General features: G+C 41.1%; 1 protein-coding gene across 4 annotated transcripts in view; it reads right to left on the minus strand.

Annotated features, from left to right (window-relative positions):
* TMTC1 (transmembrane O-mannosyltransferase targeting cadherins 1) overlaps positions 1-13633 on the minus strand; it is a 284126-nt gene that overhangs the window by 154026 nt on the left and 116467 nt on the right. For all 4 annotated transcript variants that reach the window (XM_043562234.1, XM_043562232.1, XM_043562230.1 and 1 more), the window contains one exon: positions 64-145. In XM_043562234.1, coding sequence (XP_043418169.1) covers positions 64-145 — 82 coding nt within the window. The remainder of the gene's footprint in view (positions 1-63; positions 146-13633) is intronic.

Consider the following 13633-nt stretch of genomic DNA (forward strand, 5'->3'; position numbering starts at 1 on the left):
CTCTGAGCCAAGTTAAAATAAAACACTTCTTATCAGATATTTCAGATGCATATCTATACTTACATAAGTTATGACCAAAGTGGCCCTTTTTAAGAATGGCCTCATGGTAAGCAGGAAATTTCTATTGGTCCTTGCTGTCAAGTACCTGAAACAGGACAGAAAAAAAAATTAAGTAAGTTTTAGAGTCCACCACACATAATGTTCTCCATTCAATGTGAATAGGTCATAGCTTGAGAAAAAACTAGAAAGGATCATAGCTAAGAGCATGGCTCCTGGAGTCAGACCACCTGGGTTTCAGTCCCACGGCTGCTTACTGTCTGGAAGGCCTGGAGCAAGTTTCTTAACTTCTTTGCACATCTGTTTTCCTCACTTATAAAAAGGGGGATAGTAGTAATATCTACTCCACAGAAAAGCTGTGGGCAAAAATGAAAGAATAAATGGAGCAGGACCTAGCACTGTTAGCTATGAATATTACTAGCCCATCTACCCAAATAACCCAGGCATTCTGGCAAATATAGGGTTACACTGGTCAAAGGGATGATCTTACACAAATTGAGAGTTTAGCTATTTAATTTAATTTGAGAGACACTACGTCTTCAACCTACAAAATATCTCACAAATATCTTAGCCCTAAAAAAATAAAGGATGCCAAGGTTGCCCAAGTTAAGAAATTTACTCAAGGTAACAAAGGTAGTCAGCATCAGTGGTGGGATCACAGCTCACCAATATGCAGTGGGCAATTTTCTCACCTGCCTATGGTCTCTGGAACCAAACTAGGTTATAAGAATGTCAACTTCTAGGGGCGCCTGGGTGGCGCAGTCGGTTGGGCGTCCGACTTCAGCTCAGGTCACGATCTCGCGGTCCGTGAGTTCGAGCCCCGCGTCAGGCTCTGGGCTGATGGCTCAGAGCCTGGAGCCTGTTTCCGATTCTGTGTCTCCCTCTCTCTCTGTCCCTCCCCCGTTCATGCGCTGTCTCTCTCTGTCCCAAAAATAAATAAACATTGAAAAGAAATTTTTTTTAAAAGAATGTCAACTTCTAGAGGGGCAGGAAGTTATAAGGACTCTGCGTCTGCCACAGCTCACTCACTCGTACAAAGTAGGAGCTCCATATTTCCACATACAAGGCACATGATTGGCTGGTTTTAATAAAGACTATGAAAGGGAAGCCAAGAGAAAGTTATTAACAAACCCCAAGCAAAAACCTAAAGCAAGTCATTTCACCTACATGCAAATTTCTGTATTTTAATCTACAAAGTGAAGGAAACAAGTCAAATCGAATCATGTAATCCAGCAAGTAGTTCCCACCTCATCCTTATTTTCCCTACCCTTTTTCATTTTTTTCTTTTACCCTACTTAATCCAATTTCTCTTCAAAGTATTTCTTCCCAGAATCTCTTAAAATCTGCACTTGAATGAGGTCCCTTTACACAACGGGAATATTCCCATTATTCCCAATATCCCCAATATTCTATTGGAGAGAGATCCCTTTATAAGGCCTGAGTGGGTTACTATCAAAAAAAAGCGTCTATCTTGACAACTGCTTATAAAACATATATGTCCAAATGGTACTGCAAGGAGGTACTATAATGTCACTCAGAAGCAAGTCCTCTCTTTTTGCTTCCCTTTTCCTCTTCCTGGTTCAGAAACAACTGTGGATCTGACCTTTCAAGTTTGTAATGAGTGGAGAAAATGAGGTGAGCCCAAAAAAAACCCACTAGAGTCAGCTTTTAGCAAAATCTGGACTGGATCCATCCCCAAGCACTGCACTTAAACCTTGGCAAGGAGGAAGGCCAGGGATACTGTCTGCTCTCACAACACAGGTGCATCACTAATGTCCCAAAAATAGGCTTAAGGGAGTCCACCACCTCCTGAATCTGTACACAAGATTTGTGTATGTTTGCATCTGTGCATTTCTCTGAAGCAAAATCCTTGGCTTTGATCTTTAGTGTCAATTGGATCTATGATTCCAAAAAGGTTAAAGCACTGGTAAGTGTCTTGTCTCAGCTCTGCCTCCACTATTACTATCATTTTCAGGATGACTCAACGAAGATCAACCTGGATATTTCTGCTGTTCCTTTACAGGATGTAATGTAAATGGCAGCAGGGAGGGAATAGCAATGCGGGAAGGAAAAAGGTGCTGGGGAGGCCTGAAATTGCAACACATATGAATGAAAAAGCGTTTCTTGGGTTGGTCTGCTCTTGGAAGCTTCATTTCTCAGGTTCCCTCTGTTGCTGCTTTATTTTAGCACAGTGTTAAAAGTTAGAAGTGGCTTCCTCTCTATAAAACAACAAACCATAGGGTTTAGGGTGTTGTTTTCTTTTCAATGTTAAACTTAGGCAAATTCCTAAATTCTGCATTTTGTTTCACTGAAAGCTCACTACAATGGTTATTTCACGGAGTGATATTTATAAAGTGTCCCTTTGTTTAGAAATTTTTCCTCCCTGATAAATCTCATTTCCTTAAGAGGTTAAGCTCTTTCAGACATCAAATAATTTGTTCTTTAAGATGTAGTATCCCAAAGCAATGAAAGCCTAGAATGATACATACAGCACTGTTGAAAAATGACCTCTTTGAAGATTTCTATTTCTAGTTTCTGTCCAATATTAAAAGAGAAAATAAGCCAAAATGATATGGGCCCTTTTTTGGTAAACACTAGGTCAGAGGCTGAGATTCCTAAGCTCATACAGGAAGTACTCCAAGAGCTGAATTCTCTGTATCCCTTCCTCCTACCCAATTCACAATAAAATTAGATAGTGACATTCTCCCCACTAATTTATGAGATACGTATGGTCTGTAAAGTAGAATCAAACATCAACAACAAATAATGACAATATTATTATTAACATCATAAAAATGCCAAATAATTCATATATGCCAGACACAAATCTAAGTGATTCAATTGTAATTATTTACTACTTACAACAATTCCGTGAGGAAAAATATTATAATTCCTTTTTTTACAGAGAAAGAGACCAAAAAACTAGAAGTAATACTTAGCTATTCTATCAGATTCTCTCAGCTATTCATTTCAATAGCAAGCTTAAGTATCTGTAAGTGCCTTATAAACAAAAGGCGCTATGCAAATACCACCACTGATAATGTTCAATTTCAGTCTCTGCTGTTTTCCCTGTGACCCAGAGAACGTTCCAACAACAAAATCAAACCACTGAGGAACCCTCTAAGATGGGAGCTAAGGGTTCTACTCCTGTGCTTCCAATTCATTGGTTATATGACTTGTAACAAGTCCACAAGGAGCTTTGTTTCCTTCTTTTATCAGCCAGAGTTGGACTTAAATGGTTTTAGTCTGAAGTACTGTGATCCTTGGATGTTCTCACCAGCTGATGACATCATAAAGTGACAACTGAAGAAAAACAGAGAGAACCCTACTGAAAAATTTAAAAAGAAATGCCAAGGGATTAGGAGGAAGCAATTGTTAGTTCAAGTATGAGACTTGAGAGACCCTTCATAATCTGCAGTTGCACATGAAAAAAATATTTTAACATCAGTTTGGGGTGTTGGCATTATCACCTCTGCATTTTTAACAATTTCTGATTTTAGGCAAATAAAAGCAAAAGACCAAGATTATCCAAAGTAAATTCCCTAACCTGTGCTCCCCTACATCCTGTACTTTCTATTTTTCTGACATCAAATATTCTATTAACATTTACCTTCTCAGTTGATTGCATTCAAATATTCAGAGCTAAATGGGATTTCCTGAAGTTTTCCTCCATAGCTTGTCAGTCATCAAATCCCAGGGAGGTCCCAGCTGAGACCAGGACAACCAACCACCCTGGATCACCCACCATAATCTTGAGTGTTAAATAAATGCTCGTTATTTTAAGCCACTGAACTTGGGTGACACAGAATTATTGTATCAGTGGATAATTTATATAACACAATGATCAACACATGCTTACAGACCCAAACCGAGTTTTTAAAATATTTACCTGCCTCCGCTCAACTTCCCCTGCCTCTCTCTCTTTTTTTTTTTTTTTTTTTTCTGTGTGTTCCTTATCCTCCAATGGTAGACCAGGGTGCAAAATAAGAATGCTCAGTTTGGGATATAGACAGCAAGCTGGAGGAAGAAAATCACGTGGATGGTACTATTTCCCTTAGCCTTAAATCCTGCTGGTTTAAATAAAATGATATATTATACTTTCCAGCCCTTCTAGGGATCTATAAAAATCTGTTTATTTTTGCCTTAATACCAGCTCCTGTGGCAGACACCTCAGATACAAAGAGTTGCTACTTCTTAACATTATACCAATAAATTATAAACTGCTTGAAGGGGAGCAGAATACATGACCCTAAAATTCACCACTTTGGCATGTGGATTATTTTAAGCTGAAGACAATCAAGACCCAGCAGACTCCAGAAAACCTTTTATTTCTCCCTTAGAGAGGGGGCCTTCCTCAGAGACAAAGCTATACCAGAGAACTGAAAGACCTATCTGTCCGAAAGAGCAAATATGTAACTACCAAACATCCGCTCTTCCTATTGTCTTGTGAATTACCCTTCTCCCCTTCAAAGTGTCAGGCTCCTATCCAATTCCTTAACTCAGGAAGGCAAGTAAGTCTGACTGCCTGACTTGCCTGTGGGTCTCAAATTTTTATGGGGCTCCCACATACATGAAATGAAATTTGTTTTCTCCTGTTAATCTATTTTATGCCAACTTAATTATTAGAGCAAAGAAGCTAGAAGGGTAGAAGGAAAATTTTTCCTCCCATTAAGGTATATACAAAATTCCTTCTAGAACACCAGTCATACTAATTTAATTTATCTTGTTCATTCAAGGTAATAAAGGAGATTAATAAAGAGTCATATACTACAACCAATTGTTGTTTTTTTAAAAAAAAAATTAAATTCAGAGCTCTTTAAAATAGGAATTCAGGAATGTGCTTCCATTTGAAACACAAGGAAAATGGTTTTTTGTTTTTGTTTTTTTTTTACTTGACCAAAGTAACAAAGACAAGGCTCACATTAGAAAAGATTATCAGATTAACAAAACAACAAGAAGAAACTTATGTGTCTTTGGGTTCTTCTTTAATGCACTCTCCTTGAACCCATAAAGTGCCTCATCTAAATCTTAAATAACCAAAGGCATTCTGAAGAGGAGTGAAACAACCTTTGATGTGTCCTTTGATATTCAAATGTAGAGTCTGAAGGAAAGGAGCTAACAAGCTAAGATGCATTTCTCAGTTCCAGCTATTCAAAAACCCCAATTGACCTTCAATACCCCATTCTGTGGCTGTGGTAGAGTTTCTTCCAGAAATTTTAAACTCTAACCTCTGTGTTATATACAAAGTAATATGTGGAAATAAAGACAAAGAAGACATAAGGGAATATCATTTCAGTTCTCTTAACCATTCTGAAAATCAAAGTTAAAACTAGAAGGGATCAGAATGGCTCAGGTCGTTTTAGGGGGAAAAAATGAAGTCCAGAAACTGATTTGCATAAGATCAGGGTCTTTAGGTATCAAAAGTCAATGAGTTTAGGCTTTATTAATTAAACCTAGGGTCTCCTTTATAGTCCTTCTAAAATGAATTTAGTCTCCAACTAGATTTAGTCTCTGACCCCAATTTTTATTTCTTCTACATGTAACAGCAAAAATTCAGTTCTGATGATATCATCCTGGTCTGTCATTAACAGTCCCAGAAAAGTTTCAATTCATTCATAATAGGGAATACTTAATGCATTGAATATGTGCCATTCACTGTGCTATGCACCTTTTTTGTTTCATGCAGTCCCACACTGGCCCATGAGCCATGCTCATCTCCATCTTGTGAATGAGGCTGAAGGAAAAACTTCTTCAGGATCTTGCAGCTGGCAAGTGGCAGAGGTGAGATACAAATCTAAATCTGAAGCATCCACTACTCACTATAGCCATGTAAGTAAAATACAGCTGGTTTATTTAGCACACTCTCAACATAGATTGCATTTCTGCATGTAAACAACACAATGACTTCTACTTAAAAATGATCCTCTGCATCTTCAACCATTCTATAAGTCTACAATGAAACTTTGAGTACAGGTTTTTTCATACAAATGAATGAACTGAGGCAGTGCATAATCTTTAAAGGATCTTTCATGAAGACCCTTTATGTCCTTAAAGGTGAATGCATGTAGTGGTTACTGCAGGTTGAAATGCAAGCTCCATGTACTGTGGGCTGATTCAGAAATTCTAATTGAGAAAAGATGGCCAAAAGGAGAGTGTGAATAGCTCTGCAGGTGTCACTGCACTGTGAAACAATCAGCCAGCCAGCCCACAGAGACAAGTGGCAAGCAGGAACAGAGAGTTAAGACAGAAAAGGATGCCCCAAAAGAGTGACAATGAAGCTGACACCTGAGGAAGATGAGAAGTGAATTAGGTGAGGAGGGAAGGAATAAGATACGTATACAGATGCCTAGGATTGAGAGAGGGCAAGCAAAATGAAGAAAATCAAAGTTCATTCTAGCTGCAGGATCTAATACTGGCAGAGTGGTGACAGACAGGGAGGCTGCAGAGGCAGGCAGGGGCACTTCATCGTTGACCCTCACATGCCACTGTGGAGTTCAGACTTTATTCTAACAGCAGTGAGCAGCCCGTGAAGGGCTTCACATAGTGATGACCCAATCTGATTTCTGTCAGAAACTGACACTATATGATGTTTCTACAGCAACCACTCTGTGGTCCATAACAAAGAGCAAAGGGCCCAGCAGTCCCAATGGGGGAATGGTAGGCAGCAGTGATTCTGGAAGTTTCTGAGATATCAGATTCAGATATGAGAGGTTCTAGTCTAAGTAGGTAGGCTTTATGGTAGGGATAAGTAAGAAAGTATGTGTTATTACATTTATTTAGCAGTCTAATTTACTGTTAAGTCTTTTCTTAATGTATTTCAATTATGTGTTAATTGGCCATTAATTTGGCATCTACAAAAACTTTCTACTAACCAGAATATTAAATTGCCAAAATAAAAACGCATTACAAGAATATACATATTATGCATCTGTATGGCATTTTCTATGTCAAAGGGGTTTTCAGTCCAGTCTAACATTTAATCCTTGAAAGATCCATATGTCGTTGGCAGAATAGAGAATACCATCCCCATATATCTAGACCTAGTGAGCAGTGGATCCTGAACCAGGATGTTTTATGGCCAATCCATGCCTTTTGGCTGCATCACCAAATGCTGTCAAACAGCATTTGCTGTGAGTTTTCCCTTATTTCTACCAGTCCAAACTTCTTGCACATAAGAGACTCTAAGGAACCCATGCAAATGAAATCACTGCTACTTGCAATACACATTGGTTTGGGTACACAAGTAAACTTTTGCACAAAGAAGATTACAAACAGCCAATGATACTATAATCATATTTTTCTGAACCTCTTATTGGAATATATGGGCTGATAAATTCAAATACAATTCAGCTAGTGAAAAAGAGTATTTGGTATTGGGACTGTCCTGGTAAACCAAGGAAACACATTTTCTGTTAACAATGACAACAATAAAATAGCTGACGTTGAGTAAATGCCTAGGGTACCCAAGTACAGTTCCTATGTATAAATCCTTAGCACAATCCTAGAAGATGTGCACTATTAATAGCTTCATTTTACCAATGGGGAAACCAAACTATTAATGGTCAAGAAACTTACCCCAGGCTCCCACAGGTAATAAGCAAGGAGAGTCAAAATGTCAATCTAGCTTATACCCTTAATTACCAATGCTCTGCCAGCTCTCACATCGTTGCCAACTAAATCTCTGTTTTCACTTTCCCTTTGCTTGGATTTCAAACATTACTCTGATGTACAAACAGGTCAATAACACATGTTTAAAAGGATAATAGGGGCGCCTGGGTGGCTCAGTCGGTTGGGCGGCCGACTTCAGCTCAGGTCACGATCTCACGGTCCGTGGGTTCGAGCCCCGCGTGGGGCTCTGGGCTGATGGCTCGGAGCCTGGAGCCTGCTTCCGATTCTGTGTCTCCTTCTCTCTCTGCCCCTCCCCCATTCATGCTCTGTCTCTCTCTGTCTCAAAAATAAATAAAAATGTTAAAAAAAAATTGAAAAAAAAAGGATAATAATTCAGGATACCATACATACCTGATCAATTTAGAAAATTAACAAAAAGCCTTCTACAACTTTATCTCTATGAAAAATGACAAGCTATTCCAACAGTAATATTTAATTGGCAAAATATTGGGCACTGAGTTAGGTCCTATAAACAATATATCAAAGAAATAAAAGCAGACATTTAACACTTAAATAATAGCTAACACTGAATGTACACCATGGGCCAGAAACTGTCCTAACCACTTATATTAGCTCTTTCAGCACAAACAACAACAAACTATGAAGCAAGTGGGGTTTTTTTTATGCCTTTTTATTTATTTTTGAGAGGGAGAGACACACATACATACAGAGCAGGGGAGGGGGAGAGAGAGAGGGAGGCACAGAATCTGAAGCAGACTCCAGGCTCTGAGCTGTCAGCACAGAGCCTGATGCGGGGCTCGAACTTACAAACCGTGAGATCATGACCTGAGCCGAAGTCGGACACCTAACTGACTGAGTCACCCAGGCACCCCTGAAGCAGGTGTTATTTCCATTCTCATTTTATGGAAGGGAAGCTTAGGGTGCCTGGGTGGCTCAGTCGGCTAAGTGGCTGACTTCAGCTCAGGTCATGATCTCACGGTTCGTGAGTTCGAGCCCCACAGTGGGCTCAGTGCTGACAGCTCAGAACCTGGAGTCTGCTTCGGATTCTGTGTCTGCATCTCTCTCGGCCCTTCCCCTGCTCATGCTCTGTGTCTCTCAAAAATAAACATCAAAAAAAATTTTATAGAAGGGGAAGCTGAAGCATAACGAAGTGAATGAACTTGCCTGGGGCCACAAAGCCAGTAAGGAACAGAACTGGGAATTGTACTCAGGCATTTTGCTTCCTGAGCCTGTTGCCCAACACTCCACCACATGGCCTTTCTGGACTTGCTGCCCTGCCCCAAGGACAGACGCACACAATAAAGGATAAAGAGATCTGGAAGGTAAGAAGTCAGCATGGGCTGGAAAAGGAGAGGAAGCTGTGGGGAACACGTGAGATATGACCTGGGCCTGGAGGGACAGAGAAGATGGAAGAGTGGGGAAGGTAAGAGGGGCCCAGAGGAGAGGTGCCCAGGAAGCTGCAGAGGGACCGGGAGTGAGCACACCGCCCAGGACAATGATGCTCCCTGCAAACACGGCGCAACAGCCCCTCTCCTGTATCTGGTGCACCCTCAGTGTGTCAGAGTCAAGTGTCTGCAATGTGAATAAGGAAATGTGAAAGTGGAACTTTCGAAACCATGGCGGCTTGAACAATAGTAGAATATCCCCATACATAATTGATGTCATTTCCATCTCCCTTTTACTCAGCCACAAAAATGGGCAAGGGATCTCACCCAGGCAGCTCCCTCTCCCCTAAGCCTTCCCCAGTCCTTACCCGGCATCAAGCTTGTCACGTGGGCTCTTTTGGTACCTGGAGCAGGACTGTGTCTCCCCATGGTCCCATCTGTGACCTCCTCCTTAGGTGTTTCAAACCTTAGAGTCAACACCCAGGACATAAATTGGGCCACCATACCAGCAGGGTTGGGGGTCATCTTATGCTGCAGCTCTCCTGGTCTCTCTTGCACTTGTTACATCCATGTAAAACGCAGGCCAGGTCAGCCCAGCTGGGACTCTATCCCACTTTTACGCTTGTAAGTGGGTGAGTAACTTAGGTTAGGGTGTGTGCTACACATGCAGACAGCTTAGATTTTAGACATGCGGCAGAAGAAGTCTCAAACCTTTACGAAGCCACTTTCTCCAATCCAATTCCAAGACAAGGCCGTCAGGCACATGCTCTGAAGCAACTTGCAAAAACAGACAGTAAACCCTGAAGCTCTGTAATACACTTGGTTTCGTGTACAGAGTTCGTGCAGAGGCCAAGGAGGACATTTGGCAGCCTGGGCTTCCTGCAGACACGGGCTCCTCCTGAAATAGATCACCTCCCTGCAGCCAAGGCCATGTGCGGTCAAGATAGGTGGCCTAAGAAAACATAGCACCACTCACAGGGAGGTAAGCAATGTTGATGCCGAAGAGAAACCTTTTCTTGGTCCAAACAAATTCATCCTGAGAACAGCCCATTTCCCTGGACCCACGCCCTAATGCCATTTAGAGGGAAGGTCAGAGGGCTGACTGTGACAGCTGCAAAGGCTAGAAAGTGGAGACTGGTCATTCCTGCACAATCTTGGCAAACACCTTTAAAATTCACATTTCCTCCAAGAATCTAACTTTAGGGAGATTCAAGTTTTATTTCACTTGGAACTCTTTTTTATGCTGAGGACAAATACGCTACATTTTTTAAGGTTTAATTCTAGGCACTTTGGTTTTAAATTCCAGCACTCATACATGTTGAAAGCTCCTAAGATTTCAGAGTAGAAATAAGAATCACAGTGGCTCTTAGCACAGAATATACATAACACGGGAACAATCATTATTCAGGTAACTGTCATGGTTTTAATGTTTGTGTAAAATGTTTACCAGTATTGCAGAAGTTAGGGATACATAATAATGAAGTCTATTTTTTTTTTCAAATACATGCTTCTTTTGGTTATATCATTTTTAAAAACTTTCTCTTGATTTACCTGTAGACCTGAGTCTCATTTTAAAACATAACATAAAAAGCTATAGTAGGAAAGTTGCCAAAGGAACTAGAAATTCCGAATCCTCCCAAAAGAGCAAAAGCATGTTTTTTATATATATACTCATATCCAATTATATTTGTCTATATTTTTCAAAGTAAACATTAGAAAAAATGTAATAATGTCAGTTTGCTAGGTCTTAATTATCTCTGGGTATGATGCCTTGGTTGCCAGAGGGATCTCTAAAATAGCCTCTCAACAAACTGAGGGTTGATGGGCAGCGGGAGGGAGGGGAGGGTGGGTGATGGGTACTGAGGAGGGCATCTTTTGGGATGAGCACTGGGTGTTGTATGGAAACTAATTTGACAATAAATTTCATATAATAAAAAAATAAATAAAATAAAATAAAATAAAATAAAATAAAATAAAATAAAAAAGTAAAATAGTCTCTCATTCCAAGCAGCTCTCAAAATATGGTGCTCGTGCTGTAGGGGCAGCCCAGGTGTGGTGAAGCAACCACAGGCCGTGGGGTCACACAGAATCCTGGCTCTGTCAGTCACCATCTGGAAGACTCGGCAACCCCTTTAGCCCTCTGGGGTCTCAGGGACCTCAGCCATAAAGTGGTCATCATGATTTCTACCTTACAAGTTCACCGAAAGGATTTCTTTTTTTTTTTAATGTTTATTTATTTTTGAGTAAGAGCGAGACAGTACAAGAGGAGGAGGGGCAGAAAGAGACAGAGGATCGGAAGTGGACTCCACGCTGACAGCAGTGAACCCAATATGGGCTCAAACTCACCAACGGTGAGATCATGACCTGAGCTCAAGTCGGAGGCTCAACTGAGCCACCCAGGCAACCCTTGTTGAGCAGATTTCAATGAGACAAAGTGTGTAAGTGGCTCATCACAGCACCCAGAACACAAAGGCACCCCAAGTAGCCGCTACTCGTGCAGCGATCACACCGCAAATGAAAATTCTAAAACCCTATGGGCTGTATTTCATGGCCACGCACAGAAAAAGGAATGAATCAGTGAATTCAGCTAGGTAAGTACAGAAAAAAAGACTCATCTCCCTCAAATTCCACCAGCTCCGTCCTTCCCAAAAGGAGAAGGGAGAGAACAAAATATTTTCCTAGAAGACTATGCTATAATTTAACTTTTAACATTCTCATTCACTGGTTTCCTCTAATTCAGTTTGGATACTGAAACCAGATACCCAGATGTGTTGTGTAGGTTGTGCCCACACGAGGTAGGCAGCCAGGTGGAACAGAGGTGGCCTGCAAGGGCTGAAATCCAGCGCATGTGCCCTTCGACAACCCATGAACCCTCACGCCGGCTGCATCCGCCCTAAGGAGGCGGCAGCCTTTTCCAAATCCTCCCAAAAGAGCAAAAGGAGCCCTCAAGTCAAACATCATGCACCCGCCATGCCACATACTCACAGCTTTTTTAACTTCATATAAATATCCGCTATTGGCCAGCAGCAGCCTGGACGCTTTTCTTTAATACCCATTAAACAGCTTCATTGTCCTAATGACTTTCACAGCAACTTGCTAAATATAGTGTTTCCATTTTCTTTGCAGCCAATTTTATTTTCTCACGGACATACTATCACAGTGCTGCTATATTTCCAGTCACCAAACCCAGTGCAAAGTAACTTAATGTTAACTAACATCCGTTTCTGTATTACCTCGGCTGAGTTTCCCTTGCCCACTCCCCATGGTATTTGATACTGTAGGAATCTCAATCATCATACCAAATTTTAAAAATTCTTAAATCATAGAAGTCTTAACACTGTCTTTACAATCCCCAGCAGTATCAGGGCCAGATGTGGGACTGTCAAACACATTTTTACTGTCCTAAACTGAACTCAAGCCAAACCAAATCCTTTGAAGTTTTCAAGTCTACGTACAGTTTTCAGATTCTAGAGGTTTTATACATGAGACTGAATTGTCAGCAGGGTAACCAAGCAGTCCAGTGTTCCTATTACTAAGGAGCTTGCCGGAACCTGGGACTTCCAGTGATGACATTAAGAAAATCCTGGGAGGGGACGCCTGGGTGGCTCAGTCAGTTAAGCATCTGACTTCAGCTCAGGTCATGATCTCACAGCTTGTGAGTTCAGGCCCCACATTGGGCTCTGTGCTGACAGCCCAGAGCCTGGAACCTGCTTCCGATTCTGTGTCTCCCTCTCTCTCTCTCTCTATCTCTCTGCCCCTGCCGGCTCACACTCTGTCTCTCTCTCTCTCTCTCTCTCTCTCTCTCTCTCTCTCAAAAAATAAATAAACATTAAAAAAAAATTTTTTTTAAAGAAAGTCCTGGGAAAACCAGAGTGAGCTGGTCATCATCTAGCAGGTTAGCAGGACACAGTAGAATTAATTGCTATCAACCAAACCATTCGTTCTGCAAAATCTCAAAGAAAATAACTGGTTTCTTTCTCTTGCCTTGGGCAGCCACACCCACATGCGTGTATACACACGTACATACATTCACACACACACACCCCTCTACCACCACCACATGTACCCTCTTACCCATGACACGATTCCTTATAAATAAGAGTTTAATCAAAAACAAGTCTTTCTCTGGTGGAAGATATTTACTAATTGACTGATCTGGTTAATTCTGAAAATATGAGAACTAGAATTTTCTCACCCACACTTTCCAGCTGTCAGATAAATCTTTACTACTTGGATAAGCCAATATAGGCTATTCTTTATAGTGGCATTTTATTACAGTAACAAAAGGAAAGGGAGGCAGCAAGAAACAAGAATTTAAATTTTTTTTTAATGTTATTTGAGAGAGAAAGAGAAAGAGAGAGAGAGAGAGACAGTGTGAGCAGGGGAGGGGCAGAGAGAGAGAGAGAGAGAGAGAGAGAGAGAGAATCTGAAGCAGGCTCCAGGCTCTGAGCTGTCAGCACAGAGCCCAACACGGGGCTCAAACCCACAAACCCACAAACCATGCCCTGAGCCAAAGTCAGAAACTTAATTGACTGATTCACCCAGGCATCCCAGAAACAAGG

The sequence above is a fragment of the Prionailurus bengalensis genome, chromosome B4 (genome assembly GCF_016509475.1).
Source record: "Prionailurus bengalensis isolate Pbe53 chromosome B4, Fcat_Pben_1.1_paternal_pri, whole genome shotgun sequence".
NCBI classification, from domain to species: domain Eukaryota; kingdom Metazoa; phylum Chordata; class Mammalia; order Carnivora; family Felidae; genus Prionailurus; species Prionailurus bengalensis.